This window comes from Diaphorina citri, unplaced genomic scaffold, assembly GCF_000475195.1.
Source record: "Diaphorina citri unplaced genomic scaffold, Diaci psyllid genome assembly version 1.1 scaffold624, whole genome shotgun sequence".
Taxonomy (NCBI): domain Eukaryota; kingdom Metazoa; phylum Arthropoda; class Insecta; order Hemiptera; family Psyllidae; genus Diaphorina; species Diaphorina citri.
The window spans coordinates 24,630-47,155 of NW_007378057.1; the positions used below are offsets into that span (position 1 = coordinate 24,630).

A 22,526-nucleotide genomic window follows, 5' to 3' on the forward strand; every position below is an offset into this window, starting at 1 on the left:
GCAACAACAACTGGATTATAGTCAATCCAGCTACTGGTTTATGATTAACATGATGAATATCTCCCCCAGGCTCAGCAACAACAACAGCAGCAGCAGCAGCATGGTCAGCAAATGCATGATGTGGTGATTGTACAGAATCATGTGGGTGGTGCTCACTCCATGTTGAACCACCATGGTATTCCTCATCTGCACCAGGCCTTGCCCGCACCTCCACCACACCCCACCCATATGAGCCATATTGGTGACTCGGTAAGTACTACCTATACACTATAGTTATAGACTATTTTGAGCCTGAATTTCAAGATGATATTATATTTGTGACTTAGTCTGGCTGAGGGACTATAAACAGAGAGTAGATCAGCGTCTAGCTAGGGGACTATAAACAGGGAGACTAGCCCAAATTTCCTCACGCTATATCAATAGCGAAGGTTGAGTGCGAAGGGCATCCCACTCGGAAAATTAAAGGAATTCTAATTGTGTTAAGCATATTTAAATGCTTGTCACAAACATCGTTCCCTGATTATTTCACCTAGATAAATTTCATGACATGACTTGGACTTGAACCACCAACCTCCAGATCCAAAGTCCAACGCGTTAACAACTGCACCACTGAGGTTGGCCCACGCGGAAAGTTTTGGTGCCAAAACCAGTTGGCCTCAAAGCGATCACTCTAAAGCTGATTGAGAGGCCGACGACAAACGCCGACCCCATCTGAACATGGGAAAAGGCAAAGATGAAGAAGAAGAAGAAGAAGAAGAAGAAGAAGAATTATATTTGTGACTTATTTCATGTATAACTCGTCTTTCCAAAAGAAGTTCTGATTTTTGATGTAAGGTCACGCCGAATGGTGCTTCCTCAAGAGGCCGGCCACAGACATTCAGATTTTAGATCACAGGCAAAACTGAACTTTCATAAATGCGAAATTCGACAAAGGAGCAAGCTTAAAATTCCCAGGTCATTATCTTCGAATAGTTTAAATCCTTAACGTTTTCGGCACGCTTGATCTCCTTTTCTTCTGACCTATCTCCGTCAGTTTTACCCCATAATAAACCATTATTTATTAATTTATTACCTAAATCTACTTTAGGAATAATTTTGTATGAAGTTGACTCTGTATAAAACCCTTTTACATTACACATTCTATTAAATACATTCAGGTAACCCAGCACTTTGATCACATGATGAACATGGAGGCGGCAGGCGCGGGATTCGAATCCCAATACTCTGGCCAGGGAGCCCCTCAGCAACAACCACAACAAAACACAGGGGCACACGCTCAGCCCCAATACTCTGGCCAGGGAGCCCCTCAGCAACAACCACAACAAAACACAGGGGCACACGCTCAGCCAGGCATGGACCTTTCATATCCTTTCATATCCTATGGGGGTTTTTTCGTGGTACAGAGAAAAATTTAGGGGGAAAATTTTCAGGTCATCTGGCAACACTGCTTTACCTCAAGTGTGGCGCTCTACCTCAGTTTATTTGTTCCGCTGTAACGCATTGAATGTTTGGTCAAATTGAAGTGCAGCAGCAACTGCATTGCTCGAATTTTTGAAGGCAACTATTTCAAAGGGCTACTTTCAGGTTCCCTTGTCTTAATCCAAGCACCTAATTATTTATCTCCTCAGTAGAACTAGTACACAGGCATGGACTTTTCACCCAACGTACTCCAGCCAGCGTTTGATGTACAGGTCAGTATCATACCACTAGTAGAACTAGTACACAGGCATGGACTTTTCACCCAACGTACTCCAGCCAGCGTTTGATGTACAGGTCAGTATCATACCACTAGTAGAACTAGTACACAGGCATGGACTTTTCACCCAACGTACTCCAGCCAGCGTTTGATGTACAGGTCAGTATCATACCACTAGTAGAACTAGTACACAGGCATGGACTTTTCACCCAACGTACTCCAGCCAGCGTTTGATGTACAGGTCAGTATCATACCACTAGTAGAACTAGTACACAGGCATGGACTTTTCACCCAACGTACTCCAGCCAGCGTTTGATGTACAGGTCAGTATCATACCACTAGTAGAACTAGTACACAGGCATGGACTTTTCACCCAACGTACTCCAGCCAGCGTTTGATGTACAGGTCAGTATCATACCACTAGTAGAACTAGTACACAGGCATGGACTTTTCACCCAACGTACTCCAGCCAGCGTTTGATGTACAGGTCAGTATCATACCACTAGTAGAACTAGTACACAGGCATGGACTTTTCACCCAACGTACTCCAGCCAGCGTTTGATGTACAGGTCAGTATCATACCACTAGTAGAACTAGTACACAGGCATGGACTTTTCACCCAACGTACTCCAGCCAGCGTTTGATGTACAGGTCAGTATCATACCACTAGTAGAACTAGTACACAGGCATGGACTTTTCACCCAACGTACTCCAGCCAGCGTTTGATGTACAGGTCAGTATCATACCACTAGTAGAACTAGTACACAGGCATGGACTTTTCACCCAACGTACTCCAGCCAGCGTTTGATGTACAGGTCAGTATCATACCACTAGTAGAACTAGTACACAGGCATGGACTTTTCACCCAACGTACTCCAGCCAGCGTTTGATGTACAGGTCAGTATCATACCACTAGTAGAACTAGTACACAGGCATGGACTTTTCACCCAACGTACTCCAGCCAGCGTTTGATGTACAGGTCAGTATCATACCACTAGTAGAACTAGTACACAGGCATGGACTTTTCACCCAACGTACTCCAGCCAGCGTTTGATGTACAGGTCAGTATCATACCACTAGTAGAACTAGTACACAGGCATGGACTCACCCAACGTACTCCAGCCAGCGTTTGATGTACAGGTCAGTATCATACCACTAGTAGAACTAGTACACAGGCATGGACTCACCCAACGTACTCCAGCCAGCGTTTGATGTACAGGTCAGTACCACTAGTAGAAAGAACTATATACATAGTTCAGTCAACTGTACAACTCAATTCAGAAGAAGCGCCGAAATAAGGAGCTAAGAATATTCTTTAGAATGCGAAACGCTCGAGTATATGTTGAAATCCAAATCAGTCTTTTTGGTTCATAGACGTGGAAAAATGAATCAACATGAATTTTAATACCTACATTTTGCATCCTAGCAGTACAAAAGATTTACATTTATTCTATCCTCTTTTACACGGGACTATAAACTCGGGGAGGACAAGACCGACAGAGAGATGTTTATTGTGTGGCATATTGCATAACTCCATCTTATTCTCAGGCGTTCAATCAAATTGTATGTCCTAAGTTAGAGTGGTTTTTGTTAAGACCATAGGATATGGATAATTGGATATGTGGAATGTGCGAGTTTACAACGGATTTACTACATATTTTGTTAATTAAGAGAGAAAAACAATCCTCAGGGAAGTTTGTTTTGCATTTACTTGTCGTTAGATTGAGTGTTTTCCAATATCCAAGCAGGGAATTGAACTCTTGCAAATGTTTTTGTTATCTCTAATGTGTATCATGTAATTAGTTAATGGATAATGTTTTGTGTGTTTCAGGTAAGAGCATTACGGAATGTCACCATTGATTTATCATTGTCGTTCTTTATAACAATAATTATTGTCATAATTATGATTAACAATTTGCTGGTAAGTTTCTCTCTCTTTCCATCCCCTCCCCCCTCTCTCTCTTCCTCCCCTTCTCCTCATTCGTGTCTGTCATTTTTGGAAATTGGATCGTGGGAAAAATAAAAAAATCAGGGGGCTTTAATAATGCATTTCTTTATAACAATAATTATTGTCATAATTATGATTAACAATTTGCTGGTAAGTTTCTCTCTCTTTCCATCCCCTCCCCCCTCTCTCTTCCTCCCCTTCTCCTCATTCGTGTCTGTCATTTTTGGAAATTGGATCGTGGGAAAAATAAAAAAAATCAGGGGGCTTTAATAATGCATTTTTTTTCTTTCTGGAAATACCCTGTATACCCCCAGATCAATCTGGTTTAAATTTACGAGCTCATTATTAATTTAATTAATTAACCTCCCAATAAATATTATGAAGTATGAAAGACGAGAGCATATTATGTTAACAATAGGAGGCAGACTTATTAGAGAAGATTCCCCAATATCTCAACTCATTATCACTATTGTTTAGTATTTAGTTTTTTGTCACGAAGCCAACAACAATTTATCAGTTGAGATTTTTTTTTGTTGAATTTAGTTTTTATTTATTTTACCCCAATATCTCAACTCATTATCACTATTGTTTAGTATTTAGTTTTTTGTCACGAAGCCAACAACAATTTATCAGTTGAGATTTTTTTTGTTGAATTTAGTTTTTATTTATTTTATTGTGGGAAATAACTTTTTATTCGCCTTCGAGTGAATAATAATAATGTTGACCATTTTTTGAATGGATGAGCATACCACATCACTTTATTATATTTATTACGTGTGTATTTGATTGGAATTTATTATTCTACATGGAAATCAAGTCTACATTTGTGGCTTATGAGAGTTCATGTAATTTTCAGTTTAATTAGATACTAGACGCCTTAACTGGAATTTTATGTTGTTCAGTTCTAGTTTTTCAGAATGATCATATTTAAAGGTTCGGTTTGTCACATACATACATATTCAGCTCAGTTAGAAACTAGAGTGCAGCTGTGCTGTGCTTTACAGTAATTACCGACTTTGTAAATTCTGAGATTGAAGATGTTCTTCCTTTTATCCTCTTCCTTTAGATTATAAAATCCTTACTCTGATCTTTTATTTTTAAATGTAAAATAAACAGAGTCTAGTGAGATGAAAGGCATCGCAATGAAAGCTTTTCAAGCTAAAGCTAGACCAAAAAGTCTCTTCACTCCCATATTGTCTTGCCATAAGTACATGTTGGAAATCTTGAAAGAAGATGAGATTGATTTTACTGGAAGGAGGTTATTACCTTCATCCTACCAGTTCAATAGCTCCCACATTTGTACAACAGCCCAATGTGACTACCAATCTTAGTTTAGACTTCACTCCCATATTGTCTTGCCATAAGTACATGTTGGAAATCTTGAAAGAAGATGAGATTGATTTTACTGGAAGGAGGTTATTACCTTGATCCTACCAGTTCAATAGCTCCCACATTTGTACAACAGCCCAATGTGACTACCAATCTTAGTTTAGAACTAGTTCAATACCTCATTTGTCCTGTGACAGGCGCTTTACCTCAGTGTTGTCAGATCAGGGGTTTTTGAGTCGTCTGGGGAAAATTTTAGGGGGGTGAAATATTGTCTGGAAGAATTCCAGGGGAATGTAAATATATACCTATAATGTAATAAATATATTTTCAAGGATACCTACCTAGGTACCTAGTTATCATTGAAAGAAAGTAAAAATGAAAAATGCGAGATTGAAACTTGTCTCATTTTACGTCTAATGTGCGTGAGTGCGCCAGATTTGTACTTTCAAGTTTATTCACTTCACATTTGAATTACACATTTTAAACCATCAATAAGAGATGATATATACAGGGTGAACACGAAAAACGTTACCAAAAGCCTAGGGTAGATTCCTGAGGTCATTTCCAATAAAAAAATAGTTTCCGAGATATCCGCCATTTTCTTTTTTCTTTAAAATACACGACCTTCCTTTAATAAAACGGTCAGAACTTTAATAAATAAAAAAAAAAAAAAAACTTAAAACCGTAAAATTATCTTTTTGGTACCTTTTGGTAAGTTTTAATTTAGAAATTTCCCTGATCAGCATTTTCTTTTAAAATTTCAACAGGAAATTTGACCAGGGAATTTGCAAGAGTTCAATTCCCTGCTTGGATATTGGAAAACACTCAATCTAACGACAAGTAAATGCAAAACAAACTTCCCTGAGGATTGTTTTTCTCTCTTAATTAACAAAATATGTAGTAAATCCGTTGTCAACTCGCACATTCCACATATCCAATTATCCATATCCTATGGTCTTAACAAAAACCACTCTAACTTAGGACATACAATTTGAACTCGCACATTCCACATATCCAATTATCCATATCCTATGGTCTTAACAAAAACCACTCTAACTTAGGACATACAATTTGAATGAACGCCCGAGAATAAGATGGAGTTGTGCAATATGGTACACAATAAACATCTCTCTGTCGGTCTTGTCCTCCCCGAGTTTTTAGTCCCGTGTAAAAGAGGATAGAATAAATGTAAATCTTTTGTACTGCTAGAATGCAAAATGTATTAAAATTCATGTTGATTCATTTTGCAATATACCACACAATAAACATCTCTCTGTCGGTCTTGTCCTCCCCGAGTTTATAGTCCCGTGTAAAAGAGGATAGAATAAATGTAGGTAAATCTTTTGTACTGCTAGGATGCAAAATGTATTAAAATTCATGTTGATTCATTCTAAAAAAAAACTTAAAACCGTAAAATTATCTTTTTGGTACCTTTTGGTAAGTTTTAATTTAGAAATTTCCCTGATCAGCATTTTCTTTAAAAATTTCAACAGGAAATTTGACCAGGGAAAAAAAAGGTCAAATCTGCTGGCATGTAACAGGAAAAATATCCCTGAAGTATCAGCTTTCCAACAATACCCATTTTGTCCCACTATGTCAATTTTTCACGGAGCCACAAACCATTTTCTTCTGAGAAATGCGTACATAAAGTTCCTGTTCGTGCATGGCGGACTTTCTGTGATAAAAATGATCATGACCAGGAAAAAAAAAAGGTCAAATCTGCTGGCATGTAACAGGAAAAATATCCCTGAAGTATCAGCTTTCCAACAATACCCATTTTGTCCCACTATGTCAATTTTTCACGGAGCCACAAACCATTTTCTTCTGAGAAATGCGTACATAAAGTTCCTGTTCGTGCATGGCGGACTTTCTGTGATAAAAATGATCACAAATACACATTTACCTTTCATATAAATTAATGTTGATGGTTCAGCTATATTAATGAGATACTGTAGTTAGGTACCTTTGAAATTCCCACACTGGTGATGGTTTGTAAAAATACATTTTTTAAAAATGTGATACATATCTTCAACCGTTCATTAAGGAAGAGGCCTTAAAAGAGGAAGACAAATTAAATTAATTAAATGGTCTTCGTGCTAAATCTCATTTAATCCATGAATATTATTATTATTATTGGATTTTATTTTCTCTCAAAAAAGAAAATCTGAGAGAGAATAGAAAAGCCTAAGATTTAAGAAAATGAGACCGTTTTTGACGTAAATTGTGTTAGGTTAAGTAGGAAAAAATGGAAAAGTAGAAAAATAATAATCTGGCAACACTGCTTTACCTCAAGTGTGGCGCTCTACCTCAGTTTATTTGTTCCGCTGTAACGCATTGAATGTTTGGTCAAATTTTGTTGAAATTAGATCTTCGTACATAGTATCCAAAGAGGCTAGTTAGGTACCTACACATCATTTTAGCTTATGCTCTTTCTTTACCCCCTCCCCATTTCACACTCACTCATCCTTTCACCTTTGCAAATGTTATCTCTAGAAAAAATCATACTCCCTCTTTATAACATTTCAGCTTTTTTTCAACTGCCATTTCAACCTTGTCTTTCATTTCGGTTCGTTCTCTCTCTTCCTCCCCCCCTCCCCCTCTCTCCCCCCTCCTTTTTTTTCGATTTGAAAAGCGCGAGACAGGATGAAAGTAGCGTAAAGGTAGATAATGGTATATCTATGTATGTAGAGGAGTTGAGTATCTATCTATACAGGGTGTCCATGTAATTGTAACTCTTCTTTTCCGTATTAGTTGGCATTTTGATGCCAATATTTTGTGAATTTCAATAGGCATTCTCAAAATTATATTTCAGAGAAATATATTTTTTCTCCCGTTTTTATTTTCCGAAAATTTCTAGAAAAAAAGGAGCTAGTCATAAATTCGTGGACAACACTGTATGTACCTACCTATGTATGTGTATTTTAGCACATATGAGAGAAGGAGAGGGAGAGAGATCCATCATATTTCACAGCTCGCTAAAATTTCTAGAAAAAAAGGAGCTAGTCATAAATTCGTGGACAACACTGTATGTACCTATGTATGTGTATTTTAGCACATATGAGAGAGAGAGAGGGAGAGAGATCCATCATATTTCACAGCTCGCTGCACTTTTGTGCGCACTTTTGAAATAAACTCTTTATCTCTTTCCCTCCTACTCTCTCTCTCTCCTTCTCCTCCTCCCTCCTCTTTCTCCGCCTCCTTTTCTCTTTCTTTCACTTTTGTTTTTGGATAGGTAAGGGGGAGAGAGGGAGAGAGATGAAAGGTGAGAGAATTAAATTGTTCTCTGATGGAATCATTGTGTGTTTGGCCGGGGTTCAACTATGCAAGTGTGTATGTGTTGCATCAGTGATTACAGGGTCTCTCATCATTATATTCAATATACACTCCTACTCTCTCTCTCCTTCTCCTCCTCCCTCCTCTTTCTCCGCCTCCTTTTCTCTTTCTTTCACTTTTGTTTTTGGATAGGTAAGGGAGAGAGATGAAAGGTGAGAGAATTAAATTGTTCTCTGATGGAATCATTGTGTGTTTGGCCGGGGTTCAACTATGCAAGTGTGTATGTGTTGCATCAGTGATTACAGGGTCTCTCATCATTATACTCAATATACACTACTATACTATACCTATGCTCCCTGTACGCATGTATGTGGTGCTACACGGAAGTGGCAGATAATCTGCTTTTACTTTTATGTCTCCTACTGATTCAGGAGATATGGCCGGTATGAGGCAAGCCCATTACACAGACCTTTCCCGGCACGGCAACAGTAACCTAGCTTTTTTCTGAGATTTGTCTCTGATTTGTACTACTGACTTCTTCGTCCTCTGAAGTTTCATCCGGTATCCGGTAGAGTATTCATGTAGATCTAGAATCTAGAGAAAGAGTCACCGTAGATCGATGTGAATTGTTCAATGTGCCCCGGTTCTCTAAACTTGCCAATTACACATCAACTAGTTGGTGTTTCCACACCTAGGAGTGATTTCTATTATCTTCAATATGATTTAGTGTGTGTAGCTTTGTAGCTTCTTGTGTTCGTATGCTGGTATCTTCTTGTCCATTCAATGAACAGGAGTTGAGCATGATGTGTGGGTGTATGGCACTCACTACCTACATTGCTACGAGTACATGAAGAGTGAGAGATTTGAAATAACTGGGACAGTCACTAATTCCTACATGCAATCCAAACGCAGCCGCTGCATTCAAATAAAATAATCTCCTTGCAAATAAAATGAAAAGAGTGAGTAGGTGATAAAATATTAATTTCCAGTATTTTATTAATACCCTTACTCTCTTCCTGAAAATTCTGAAAATGCAAATGTTGCAAAGTCGAGAATGTCACAAGTCACAATGTTAATGTCTCGAGGTTAATATCATCAGTAAAGTCAGTATTTTCATATTCTCTTGGTTTCCCAAAGCCTCGACATCATTGGTGATAGGGTTAATAAGAGAGGGAGATGCAAATTTATGACGGACTTAATTTATGAGAATTGAATTTGGAATTTGTTATACCTATTGCATCCCATATAGGTACATAGTTTGTGTACCTCCTATATCTGTTCTAAGGGCTACACCAGTAGGTACCTACATATGTACATATGTTACGGTTGCCAGAGAAGCCTGGTGCCTGGTTAATATTTTCTAGATTAACATAATTTGGAATTTGAGTTGCAGAATATGACGATAGAATATTGTTGACGATTTATTTTTGGTTACTCCATGGTATTCTATTGGTGTGACTAATAACTCCATTGTATTGGTGTGAATAACAGCTCGGTTGGTCATATTGGAATTTGAGTTGCAGAATATGACGATAGAATATTGTTGACGATTTATTTTTGGTTACTCCATGGTATTCTATTGGTGTGACTAATTACTCCATTGTATTGGTGTGAATAACAGCTCGGTTGGTCATTCCTGAAGCCTAGAGATATGGGGGTGTGTAGGGAGGGAGTGCTGTAGGTATACCTCTTGTTGGTTATCTATTTGTACTCGTACAATACTGATGAGGATTTGTAGAATTTAGGACGTTGCACAACTCCATCTTATTCTCAGGCGTTCATTCAAATTGTATGTCCTAAGTTAGAGTGGTTTTTGTTAAGACCATAGGATATGTGTAGGGAGGGAGTGCTGTAGGTATACCTCTTGTTGGTTATCTATTTGTACTCGTACAATACTGATGAGGATTTGTAGAATTTAGGGTATGATCATGGAGACATATTTTGGATAGTTACGATATATTAGTTGAGTGTAGTTGTATAATAAGTTACAATGGCCATCAGTAATAATTGCACCGCAAAATTTAAATAAATTCTATCTCTGCTTGATGCATGTGTTTGTTCAGATAGGTAGTCGTGTCGTGATATAACAGTCGTCATGAAGTTAGTAGCTAACAAGAGTCCTTTTTCATCTTATTCCTTCTACGAGTATCTACTTCTTTCCATATCTTCTTGTTTCTACAGCCTACTTTTCTTGTGTCTTCTTCCTCTTGTTCCCCATCCCAAGTTACATTTTGATTTATTATTTCTTTACGTCATCTTTCTTATTTCACGTCCAATATCATATTTTGTGTTTTCTATTTTAATTCCACTTCACTTCTTGTCTTGTTTTGTATATCTCGTGCACTATTCTGCATAATCTGTAGGTACCATCACCATCATGATGCTCTAATATGCAGGTGTCTTCTTCCTCTTGTTCCCCATCCCAAGTTACATTTTGATTTATTATTTCTTTACGTCATCTTTCTTATTTCACGTCCAATATCACATTTTGTGTTTTCTATTTTAATTCCATTTCACTTCTTGTCTTGTTTTGTATATCTCGTGCACTATTCTGCATAATCTGTAGGTACCATCACCATCATGATGCTCTAATATGCAGCTGAGTCTGTTATGTCTGGGTTTCCATTCCCTCTTCTATCTCTCTTTCCTATGTGCGCTTACATGAGAAAGTTTTATTTTATTATTATTAACTGACAAACGGGTCAGTATACAAGTTTTGAGAGAATAAATGCATAAAACAAATATTCTAGGTTTCATGATTTTCTCAGCCATTACTTGTTTGTCATATTTTGAACTCTTTTCCTATTGTTTTCCTTGTCTTTCTATTTCTCTTCATTTTGTTGAAAGCTGTGGATCTAATATTACATTTGTTCTCTCTCTTATCATCATATTTATCTCACTTTATGTCATAACAATCTTTTCCATGTTTTTTCTCTCTTCTTTCCATCTTCCATCCACGTGCTTGCAAATAGAAATAGTTTCTGTGTTTTAGGGTGTTTTTCACTCAAAATAAGAAGTTACATCATTTTTCTCGCGTTCCTCAATAAATTTTCTTCTCCTGTTGTTTTGACAACTTTCCTCTTCATCTCCACTTCCTACATGTAAGGCCTGCTTCCATTTATTTTACCTGGTTTATATGCTTTCATTATTATTTTGTGCCACCTATTTATTTACATTATTGTGTTTCCTTGTTGGTTTTCTTTCTGCATTAGTTTTTACACTCTACTCGAGTTTTTTTCCCGATTAACATGGTTTTGTAATTTTCATTTTTTTTTATCTCAAAGTTGCAGGATTTTCTTCCTATTCAATTTTTCTGCTTTCCTTATTTTTCTTTGTTTATTCAGTAAGGTACAGATGAACTTTCTAAGGTAAACACAGAGAATGTCGGATATTTCGAGTTGGACCTATTCATTTTCTAGTGCGCATTGTGTTTGTATGTAATATTTGGATTAGCAGTATCACTAGTACATTGCATGGTACACACGGAGCTGTCATAATATTGGGATATGTAATATTTTGTCTTGTGCTATCTCTGGGAATATTCTATCTATTTCCACTTGATACATACTCTGTATTGTATTGTAATGTATTGGATGAGTCAGGTAGGGCATCCAATATTCTTACACCTTTACATTCTACTCCCCCAGGGGAGGGGAGTATGGTGTTGGGAGGGGGGTTCTATTATTATTAATGAATATTTAACATGCCATGCTATGTGTAATATTGTAATGTATTGGATGAGTCAGGTAGGGCATCCAATATTCTTACACCTTTACATTCTACTCCCCCAGGGGAGGGGAGTATGGTGTAGGGAGGGGGGTTCTATTATTATTAATGAATATTTAACATGCCATGCTATGTGTAAATATTTCCCGTAGAGTGGTGCTATATCTACCGTGTAATATGCTCTTTGCTCTATGAAATAAATAGAAAATGTGCTTGGTATAAATAGAAGAAAATCTCATAGAACAGAATATAAATAGAAATACTAGGTATTGAGTAAGCGTTGTGTATTCTATTTCGATTTGTTTTGTTAGTTTATTATGATATATTGTGTTATGTGCTTCCTCTTACATAGTGAACTGAAGCTCTCTGTCGTCAATCTGACATCTTGGTCCTCAATAGATTTGACAAATTAATGTTGATGGTTCAGCTATATTAATGAGATACTGTAGTTAGGTACCTTTGAAATTCCCACACTGGTGATGGTTTGTAAAAATGTGATACATATCTTCAACCGTTCATTAAGGAAGAGGCCTTAAAAGGGGAAGACAAATTAAATTAATTAAATGGTCTTCGTGCTAAATCTCATTTAATCCATGAATATTATTATTGGATTTTATTTTCTCTCAAAAAAAGAAAATCTGAGAGAAAAGCCTAAGATTTAAGAAAATGAGACCGTTTTTGACGTAAATTGTGTTAGGTTAAGTAGGAAAAAATGGAAAAGTAGAAAGATAATAATAATGATAGTGGAAACTTTCTTCGTTCCTTTCTTCCTATTTCTCTTCCTCCTCTCCTATGTATGTGTTGTGTAGGTAGCAGGTAAGTTTAGGTTTTGAATATTGCTTAGGATAAATGTAATGGGTTTGGAGTTAGACACTGAATAGCGTGACTTGGGACAATAAAGCTTCTCCTACACTATTCCTAATACTAATACTCCCGGCTAAGCTATGATGTACATTCAGACACCCAGAATAAGCAGCATCCTTCCATGTCGATGGATTTTTTATTCATTGTGTAAATATTGTTTTTCAAAGGGCTTTTGTTTTTTGTCAAGTTATCAACTGTGCCCAGAATAAGTAAACATAGAGATATGCTTCGTAACCTTTCCTTCTAGGCCGGCGTGCCTCAAACTTTATACCTATTGCATCCCATATAGGTACATAGTTTGTGTACCTCCTATATCTGTTCTAAGGGCTACACCAGTAGGTACCTACATATGTTACGGTTGCCAGAGAAGCCTGGTGCCTGGTTAATATTTTCTAGATTAACACCAGAATAAGTAAACATAGAGATATGCTTCGTAACCTTTCCTTCTAGGCCGGCGTGCCTCAAACTTTATACCTATTGCATCCCATATACATAGTTTGTGTACCTCCTATCTGTTCTAATGGCTACACCAGTAGGTACCTACATATGTACATTTGTACATATGTTACGGTTGCCAGAGAAGCCTGGTGCCTGGTTAATATTTTCTAGATTAACATATGTGGTGGACCTGAAAGTAGATTTGACATATTTTTCTTTTCCTTAGAATCTTAGGTGATGACCACGAGGACACCACTTTGATTAGAAAATAAATGATAAGGCATGTTGTATGTACTGTAGAGTTAGTGGATTCCTTCTCTTTCTCTAGGAGTACAGCTGATACTCAAGAGCTAGGGGTATAGTATAGATATGTACATACATAGCTAGAATAGGAGTAGTAGAGAAGGAAGGTAAAGTGGAGAGAATCCTATTATGATGGGAGGGGGGGGTGTTATAATAACGTAGGGGAGGGGGGAATCCTATAATAATATCTACTGGAGGGGGGAGGGGGAAAGAATAGAACGTGGGTGCTCGAAACTGGAAATAAATAAATATGGCATTTGAACATGCTTTTGCAACTTTTTTTTCTAAAGCTTTTATCGATGTATTTTTTCCTCCAATAAGTTAGTCTGTTGAAAAGGTTAATGTAGGTTAGAGTAATAACAGTCCATTATCATGAGATGTGATAGGACCTGAATTCGAAATTTCCATTTAGCTACCTACTGGGTTACCAAGTGATACCAAGTCACTGTGAATTCTTTACGTGTCGGAGGAATCTAGGCATACTTTACGAATTTCATATACTGTACGGGTATTACATTACAGCAGAGAGTATAGAGATCATAGAGTTGATTTGCTAAAAGTTGAAGGAAAGAGGGTGAAATTTAAAATGAAAACTACTCCATAGCTGTATTTATTTTGTGTTAATATTAGCCAGGCTGGGCGTTGCTTCGAGCTCTTGACGTTCTTCTGAGGGATATTTGATCACATTTAGATTTCCACTTGCATTGGTTAATGTTTAGCCCGTGTACTCATGCAGAAATATAAAGTCCCTTATCAGTATCATGACAGTGTACAAAAATAATGCCAACTATTTACAGCATTTCACTCGTAATTAAAAAGTTTATAAACCCAGTTCTCTCCCGCATCAGAATACACATTAGCTGTCGTTAATTCGTTACTATCTTTTACCTATTATCTAAAAAAAAAAAAAGTTTATAAACCCAGTTCTCTCCCGCATCAGAATACACATTAGCTGTCGTTAATTCGTTACTATCTTTTACCTATTATCTAAAAAAAAGGCCAAAAAAGGTACCCTCCGAGTTTTTTCATTTTGTTGAGTCAGAATATTGGCTCATTGAGAGATAAGAGTAGTTTTCCCCTATTGAACAAAGTACTTGAAAATAAATAAATGATTGAGATGAATTCCAAGTTTAGACGAATTTGTATGTTTGTTCCGGTTTGTCCATTTTGACAAAATGTTGCTGAACTCTGGAAGTCTGGAACTCGGATTAGTCAAGTGAGTAGAGACAGACAGATAGGACACTATAATAATTGTAACAATGGCATCCCCCATTCATTTTCTACATTTCATTCTTTCTGCGCTGTCAACTTTGATGGATCTGAATTGGAGGATAAAAAAAAGTTCTCTCTGGTTGTTAATAATGATTTTTTTCCCTCGTTTTTGCTGTGGATATGTTGGAGGAAGCTCAATCCTGTGGTATGACTTTTAGAGAGGAAGGGTGGTTGGTTTGGAGAGAAGTGGAGTAGTAATTTGTATGGATGAGAGAGTTTCTCATTTGAGACTGGAAAGAGTATCATCATATCGAGGTGATGGAGGTCATTTAGTTTTGATGGTAAGAGTAATAATGGACGTGGTTGGTTTGGAGAGAAGTGGAGTAGTAATTTGTATGGATGAGAGAGTTTCTCATTTGAGACTGGAAAGAGTATCATCATATCGAGCTGATGGAGGTCATTTAGTTTTGATGGTAAGAGTAATAATGGAGTGTGTAGTGTGTAGGCTTTTGCTATGAGCATCAATGGTCCGCGGTAAAATATTCGTGACTCTGTTTGTCCGATGTTGCTGACCCTAACTCTGGTTGTCCGATTTTGATAAAATTTTGGTATGGTCAACACATGTAGGACATTTTCTTCTTGGATTTTGGGTTGGATCTTACTATTGAGAGCCTACTAGGTTTGTCTTTGTACAGTTCACTGAACCACTAGTAATGTACGCATAACTGAGTAGCTGAGTTCTATGTTTTGGATCTTGTGTTCCTCTGGTTCCTTGTGTTGCGATTAGTTCTGGATGAATTGGTTCCGGTTAGCTCCGTGTCTCTATGTATGTGTGTTGTAGTCAGATCTACGTGATGCAGGACTCAGCTGGAATGTCGAATATAAACGATACTAGTATCTAGCCTGAACCAATCACTTAAGAAGATGCTGCAAGCTACCTACCAGTCACTTTAGACATAACTAGCAGCAGAGATTGAACCTATCCTTCTACGCAAGAGCGAAAAACATCTAAAGGTAATGTTACACCAAGCGCCGCGCATTGTTTACAAACGTTTGTGACCGCTTGCGAACGTTTGCAAACAATGCGCGCTTGGTGTAACATTACCTTAAGATGAGCGAGAAACATCCTAAAAATGAAGTAACAGAGATTGAACATGAGACTGTAGACCGGGGAATAAATCAACCTAGTATGTATTTGAACATCTAGCTCCCCTGGTCTACACACAGTTCCACATGGGCCGTATATTTCCCTGCTACAAGCTACAAACCGGGGAATAAATCAACCTAGTATGTATTTGAACATCTAGCTCCCCTGGTCTACACACAGTTCCACATGGGCCGTATATTTCCCTGCAGACCCCCTCCGTGTTAATCGAGAGAACTTTATTGGTTTTGATATAACAAAGTACATGGTGCAAAATAAGAAATGTAATGACCCAACAAACCGAGAACTAGAACCAATTGAATTCAACCTGAACAACTTACTGTCATTATGAAAACTGAAGAAGGAAACTCAATAGTGTATCGGGTGACTGTGTAAAATAAATAGGAGTTTACTGTAGATTTTACTATTGCTCATCATTTGAAACCAAAGTTTATTACAGATTTCTTGGAGACTGTGGATTAAAAAGTCAACAAAGTACACAACAGCAACCTAAAGTCACTCGAAATATTCGAGATGATTTTTTAGCGGGTAATTTCTATTATAAATGTCGAGTTTGTTAATTTTTCCCTCTCCACTCCATAGAATCTGAAAGCTAAAAGTTCCCTCACCTCCCTCCGACCAGTTGTAAGAAATTGAATTAAATTATGAAGCTGGCAATGTAGGTCGTAGAGATCTCTGAATGCCGTCCTATATTTTTTCCTCGATGATTTTTCTCGACCACCTGGTATGTAGAATGGAAGCCAGAAGGAAGAAAAATGGTGTCACCACAGCTAGCTCTCTGACGACTTGGTTTCAGTTTCTCAATGTGCCTTAGCCATAACAATTCCATCCAATAAGCGGAACCGAATAATTGGGAACAACCTGGATCTGGTGAGCCTGAGCAAAAGTGAAACGAAATCCATTATCCTCTATTAAACCGTGTTCTATAATTATAATTGTAGCAGGAGGAATTGCATAAAATATATCATTGAGAGGTTGATGACAGAAACTGACTATTGTTCTTGTAATGTATTATAAACTGAAAAAGTCAGTTTATAATACATTATACATAATCTCCAGAAAGATTACACCAAAACTACAGAGATAAAATGGGTGTTGGGAGGAAATGAATATATATGTTGAGAGAGAAAAAAAAATATTTGGATAAAAAAAAATAATAATAAAATAAATAAATCAAATGCTGTTTTCATGTTGACGGAATATGAGTGACGGTCTCTGTTTATCTTTTTATTTTATTTTAATTTATTATTTATCTTATTATCTGGCTTTATCTATCATTTGCAACAACCCTTTCTTTTGTTTCAAACATTTCATTTCCGTCCAATATATGAATTGTCTGACTTGGATTACATGTATTATCATATCGGAATGTCCATCAGCTTGGGTCCTGGCTTATCTAAATGCCCGAGAGAGATTATGCTGGCTCACATTTGTGTCAATGTAACATTACAAACATGATCATATTGTGTTATCCCATCATACCTACAGGGTATCATGTGCCATATTAGTTGTTATAAGCCTGTCCACACACACACATATATAGTCGATCGATGTCCACATTGCCTCGACGTGCCCGAGAGAGATTATGCTGGCTCACATTTGTGTCAATGTAACATTACAAACATGATCATATTGTGTTATCCCATCATACCTACAGGATATCATGTGCCATATTAGTTGTTATAAGCCTGTCCACACACACATATATAGTCGATCGATGTCCACATTACCTCGACAATACCGGACGTCGATTATGTGTGGACACAGCTTTAAAATTAAAACTTTTTCTCTATGAAGAGGGGTCTCCAAATGACCTGTAGGGGCTCTCATCTGAAAATTACAATTGTAGGAGGGAGAAATGAAGTTTATGAGGTGTCACTCCTCCCTGATAAACAAGACCATTAGGTTTGGTAACGTTAACAGTTGTACATGTACATACACCCTGAACATTATTTCCAGCATCCTTCCATGTCGATGGATTTTTTATTCATTGTGTAAATATTGTTTTTCAAAGGGCTTTTGTTTTTTGTCAAGTTATCAACTGCGCAGAAGAAGAAGAAGAAGAAGAAGAAGAAGAAGAAGAAGAAGAAGAAGAAGAGAGGTAAAAATACATTTTACATAACTGCCCTCACTTAGATCATCAACAATTCAATATGGGTTGTATTTGTGAAACTTATATACTGATGATGTTGAGTTTGTATCATATGTATTGTATACAGAATACAGATATCGGTGTATTTGGCTGTACAAGAAGAAGAAGAGAGGTAAAAATACATTTTACATAACTGCCCTCACTTAGATCATCAACAATTCAATATGGGTTGTATTTGTGAAACATATATACTGATGATGTTGAGTTTGTATCATATGTATTGTATACAGATATCGGTGTATTTGGCTGTACTAGGTATGTCCTGATGGTTGTCTATTCCATAAGAGTTTCAACAGGGTAGATTACGAACAAAAATATTATACAGGAATAATTTGTTCAAATGGATGCCAAGGGGCGAAACAAATAACTTTGACAAATAATGGAAAGTGTTGGAAGCTAGAAGGCATGTAAAAAAACTACATTAAATAAGATATAAAATGTTCTGTTTCATCCAGACATTTATGTTGTTGAATAACTTTGACAAATAATGGAAAGTGTTGGAAGCTAGAAGGCATGTAAAAAAAACTACATTAAATAAGATATAAAATGTTCTGTTTCATCCAGACATTTATGTTGTTGAAATAACTTTGACAAATAATGGAAAGTGTTGGAAGCTAGAAGGCATGTAAAAAAAACTACATTAAATAAGATATAAAATGTTCTGTTTCTTCCAGACATTTATGTTGTTGAAAAAAATTTCACCCTGTTTGGAGTTTGGTGGAGTTTTAATGGATATGGTAACATTGCCACTGTCCAAGTGTCCACTGTGTAATGTTCGTTATTCTGTTCAATGTTCAATCGTCAAATGATAGCCATACAGCAGTTCTGTGTTATGCTGCTCTCAATACTGTCCTTTTATATTGTTTGTGTGTGGAAATTGAAAATGATACTACCACCTCGTACTCTCAAGTGAATTTCATTTCCATAGCATTGTTTTTTTCTTCTGTGTCCGTCAATTTTGTTTGATTGAGAATTGAAACTCGTAAATGTAGCTCCTCAAAATGCCTCAGGCATCCCTACTTAGGCCTGCAGCCAACAAGACCGCTTTTCCTCTCTCCTTTTTTGACTCTTTGTTCTCTGTGAACTTTCTCATTCAACTTGCAAGCTGTGTTAGTGCTTCCTTTTGATTCCCTTTCTCATTTATAGAGGAGCAATTATATGGTTTTTGAATGGCTTTCACCACAGCACCGTTATTGTGTACGGGTGCTATTTCGCCGAGGATTGAATTTCTTTTCATGTTGAGTGTTAGATTCGGGTGGCGAGGGCGGTAATAGTGTTTGCTGTTTCTATTGTTAGCATTTCTATCAATACTCGGCAGTGGTTTATAAACTGGAAAATAAAACACCAACCTGCAATGAGTCAAGTGCCCAAGTAGGGAAATACAATACCTAGCCTTAAGCCTTTGTTATAATGTCAACTTTTAAAACAACATTACGTAGGGGTTGTGTGGAAAAGCTCTTTCGGGAGAACCTTTCCACCATTTTACAAACCTAGTTTCCTAGTTAGAATAATAATTCCACCTATACTATATGAAATTTTTCAAAAAGTTAGTATTCTCCTAATTGTAGCTGCACACTAATCCCAAAAAGCTTCGCGGGCCACAAAATAGGCTGGCGGGCCACATCGGGCCGCTAGTTGGAAACCGCTGTACTAGCTCCTTGGAACCTCAAGAGATACTTGTATGTTTGGGAATAGCTGGTCTACTTGTACTATTGCTAATGCTAAAGCATTTATTTTAGTTTTCTCCATTTCCCAATGTTGACCTTGCAACCCAGTTCCTATTTCCCCATTGTCCTCCGCAGAAGACCTTTTTGTTTAAACATAGCATTTGTATCTACAGGGCGTTCAACCTCAAAGTGCCCCATAGGAAATTAACCCGTAATCATCGGTTTTTTGCCCCATAAAAGTCCCCAATACACTTTTCGGGTCCACTAGGTAAGTATTCTCTTTAATGGAACTTTTGACGAGGAATCGATTGGTGCAGCTTTCAACAGTGTCCGACTTACCGTGAAGGAGTTACGGGTTTGAGACCCGGCGATTTCAAGAAAAAATACTGTTTTTGAAAAGGCCTTCAACGTTTTCTGTTAAAGATATTTGAGCTGTCAAAAAGTCATTTTTATGTGATTTTTCACGCCAAATCGAATGGTGCTACTTTGAACACTATCCGACTCACGGTTAAGGAGTTACAGGTGTCATTTTTATGTGATTTTTCACGCCAAATCGAATGGTGCTACTTTGAACACTATCCGACTCACGGTTAAGGAGTTACAGGTTCGATTCTTTAGTGTGTCAATAAATTTTAATAATATTCAAATAAATGTACATGCGAATAGTCAATCCTATGTATTTTTTCACGAGGAATCTAATGGTTTGACTTATTGCTCTGTCCGACCAACATTTAAGGAGTTACAGGTTCGATTCCTCCCTTTGTCAATAAATTTAATTAATTTTCATAAATCACTGATACATTCGCATGTGAATAGTCTATCTTAGTGATTTTTCATGCCGCATCGAATGGTGCAACTTCTAGCACTATCCGATTTACAGTTGAGAAGTTACGGGTTCGATACTTCTCTGTGTCAACAAATTTTACAATTTTTTCGTGAACCATTACCAAATAAATATGTAAACAGTCTATCTTATGTGATTTTTCATGTCGAATCGAATGGTGCAAATTCTAGCACTATCCAACTTACAGTTGAGAAGTTCCGGGCTCGATACTTCTCTGTGTCAACAAATTTTACAATTTTTTTTTTTTGTGAACCATTACCAAATAAACATGTAAATAGGTAGTTTATCTTAGGGGATTCAGTTGAGAAGTTACGGGTTCGATACTTCTCTGTGTCAACAAATTTTACAATTTTTTCGTGAACCATTACCAAATAAACATGTAAATAGTCTATCAGTTCCGGGCTCGATACTTCTCTGTGTCAACAAATTTTACAATTTTTTTTTGTGAACCATTACCAAATAAACATGTGAATAGGTAGTTTATCTTAGGGGATTTTTCACGAAAATTTTTACTTTTTTTTGTGAACCATTACCAAATAAGCATGTAAATAGTCTGTCTTAGGTGATTTTTCGCGCCGAATATTTCTTCGGTACCCTCGATAAAATCTGAGCCAAAATATTATTTAGACATTCTATCTACTTTTTATTTACCTACGCACCTAATAGTTTTTTAACACTTTTATTTTTGAATAAGTTTTTTTTTCGATAAGGATTTAAGTTTGTCCTGTGAAACCATTGATAGTTTTGGCCAGAAAACGTTCTTTTTAAATTACTAAAAACCGAGTTTACAAAAAGTAAAAAGGTCCGCTTTGTAAACTCGGCTTTTTGTTGTAAACTGAATTTTTTGTTTTCTCTTTTTGCCACTAGTGGCGCTTTAAAATGTTGTTGTTTTTAATTTGAAATTTTTGATCAGTTGTTCTGAAAATGCGTTGTCCTCCGAGGTGAAGAAATTTAATGTTTGTTAGGTTAAATCACAATAATGTTTTACTCAAAGTTCTCCCCCTCCTCCTCCTCTTTTGTATGTTTGTTCCGGTTTGTCCATTTTGACAAAATGTTGCTGAACTCTGGAAGTCTGGAACTCGGATTAGTCAAGTGAGTAGTTGTCCTCCGAGGTGAAGAAATTTAATGTTTGTTAGGTTAAATCACAATAATGTTTTACTCAAAGTTCTCCCCCTCCTCCTCCTCTTCTCTTCTCCAAAATCTCTCTTGTTTACTTTCTTCCTTCTTGAGTTGCAATGCAAATGTTGCTCTCTTTCTTCCTCCCTCTTTTCTTTGCATTCTCTCTCTTCTCTTTGTATTATTTCTCTCCCTCTCTATATCGTTTCATTTATTTATGTACCTCATAAAATTTGGCACAATCTCGTAACCATAACGTCCATAACAATGGTGCATATGGAATATGGATCTGACACAGATATGTACATACTAGATACATATGTAAGTAGATATAGCTTCATAGGAAGAGGGTTAAAGTACCTCTAGTAAACGTCATAACTAGAACGAAAGAAAAAAGGTTAGGAAGTGAATGGAAAGGGAGGGAAAAGTGAAAATAAAGAACAAGGTGGTACAAGGGTGGAAAAAAAAAAAAAGGAAAAGAAGGGAGACGTGTGAAACAAAGTTTTGAATTTTACCAAAATGTTAAAAGCTTCCGTTTAAAAAAAAGGAAGTTTTCTTCTAGTTGGGATTTTTCTACCTTTTATCCCGCTTCATATTTCTTCCTGAAGGAAAAGGATGTGAGAATATGGTGCTGGAGAAAAGTTGGTGGTGAACACAAAAATATGAAAGTGTTCATGTGTGTGTATGATAGAGTTTTGAGCTCTTCAGGCTACACATGTAGAAGTTTTGATAAATAACACGTGGCTATCTTATAAAAGAAGTATCTTTCTAACCCATTCTTTTTCCTAAAAAA

At 36.9% G+C, this 22,526-nt stretch overlaps 1 protein-coding gene across 1 annotated transcript; it reads left to right on the plus strand.

The window, feature by feature from the left end:
* The first annotated feature begins 66 nt into the window (after positions 1-66).
* LOC103510620 lies at positions 67-17,058 on the plus strand. Its single transcript, XM_026824628.1, has 5 exons — positions 67-249; positions 1,158-1,232; positions 1,299-1,350; positions 2,793-2,836; positions 16,751-17,058. Exons 1-5 carry the CDS (start codon positions 112-114, stop codon positions 16,766-16,768), a joined length of 327 nt encoding a protein of 108 aa, XP_026680429.1. The 5' UTR covers positions 67-111; the 3' UTR covers positions 16,769-17,058.
* The last annotated feature ends 5,468 nt before the right edge of the window (positions 17,059-22,526 follow it).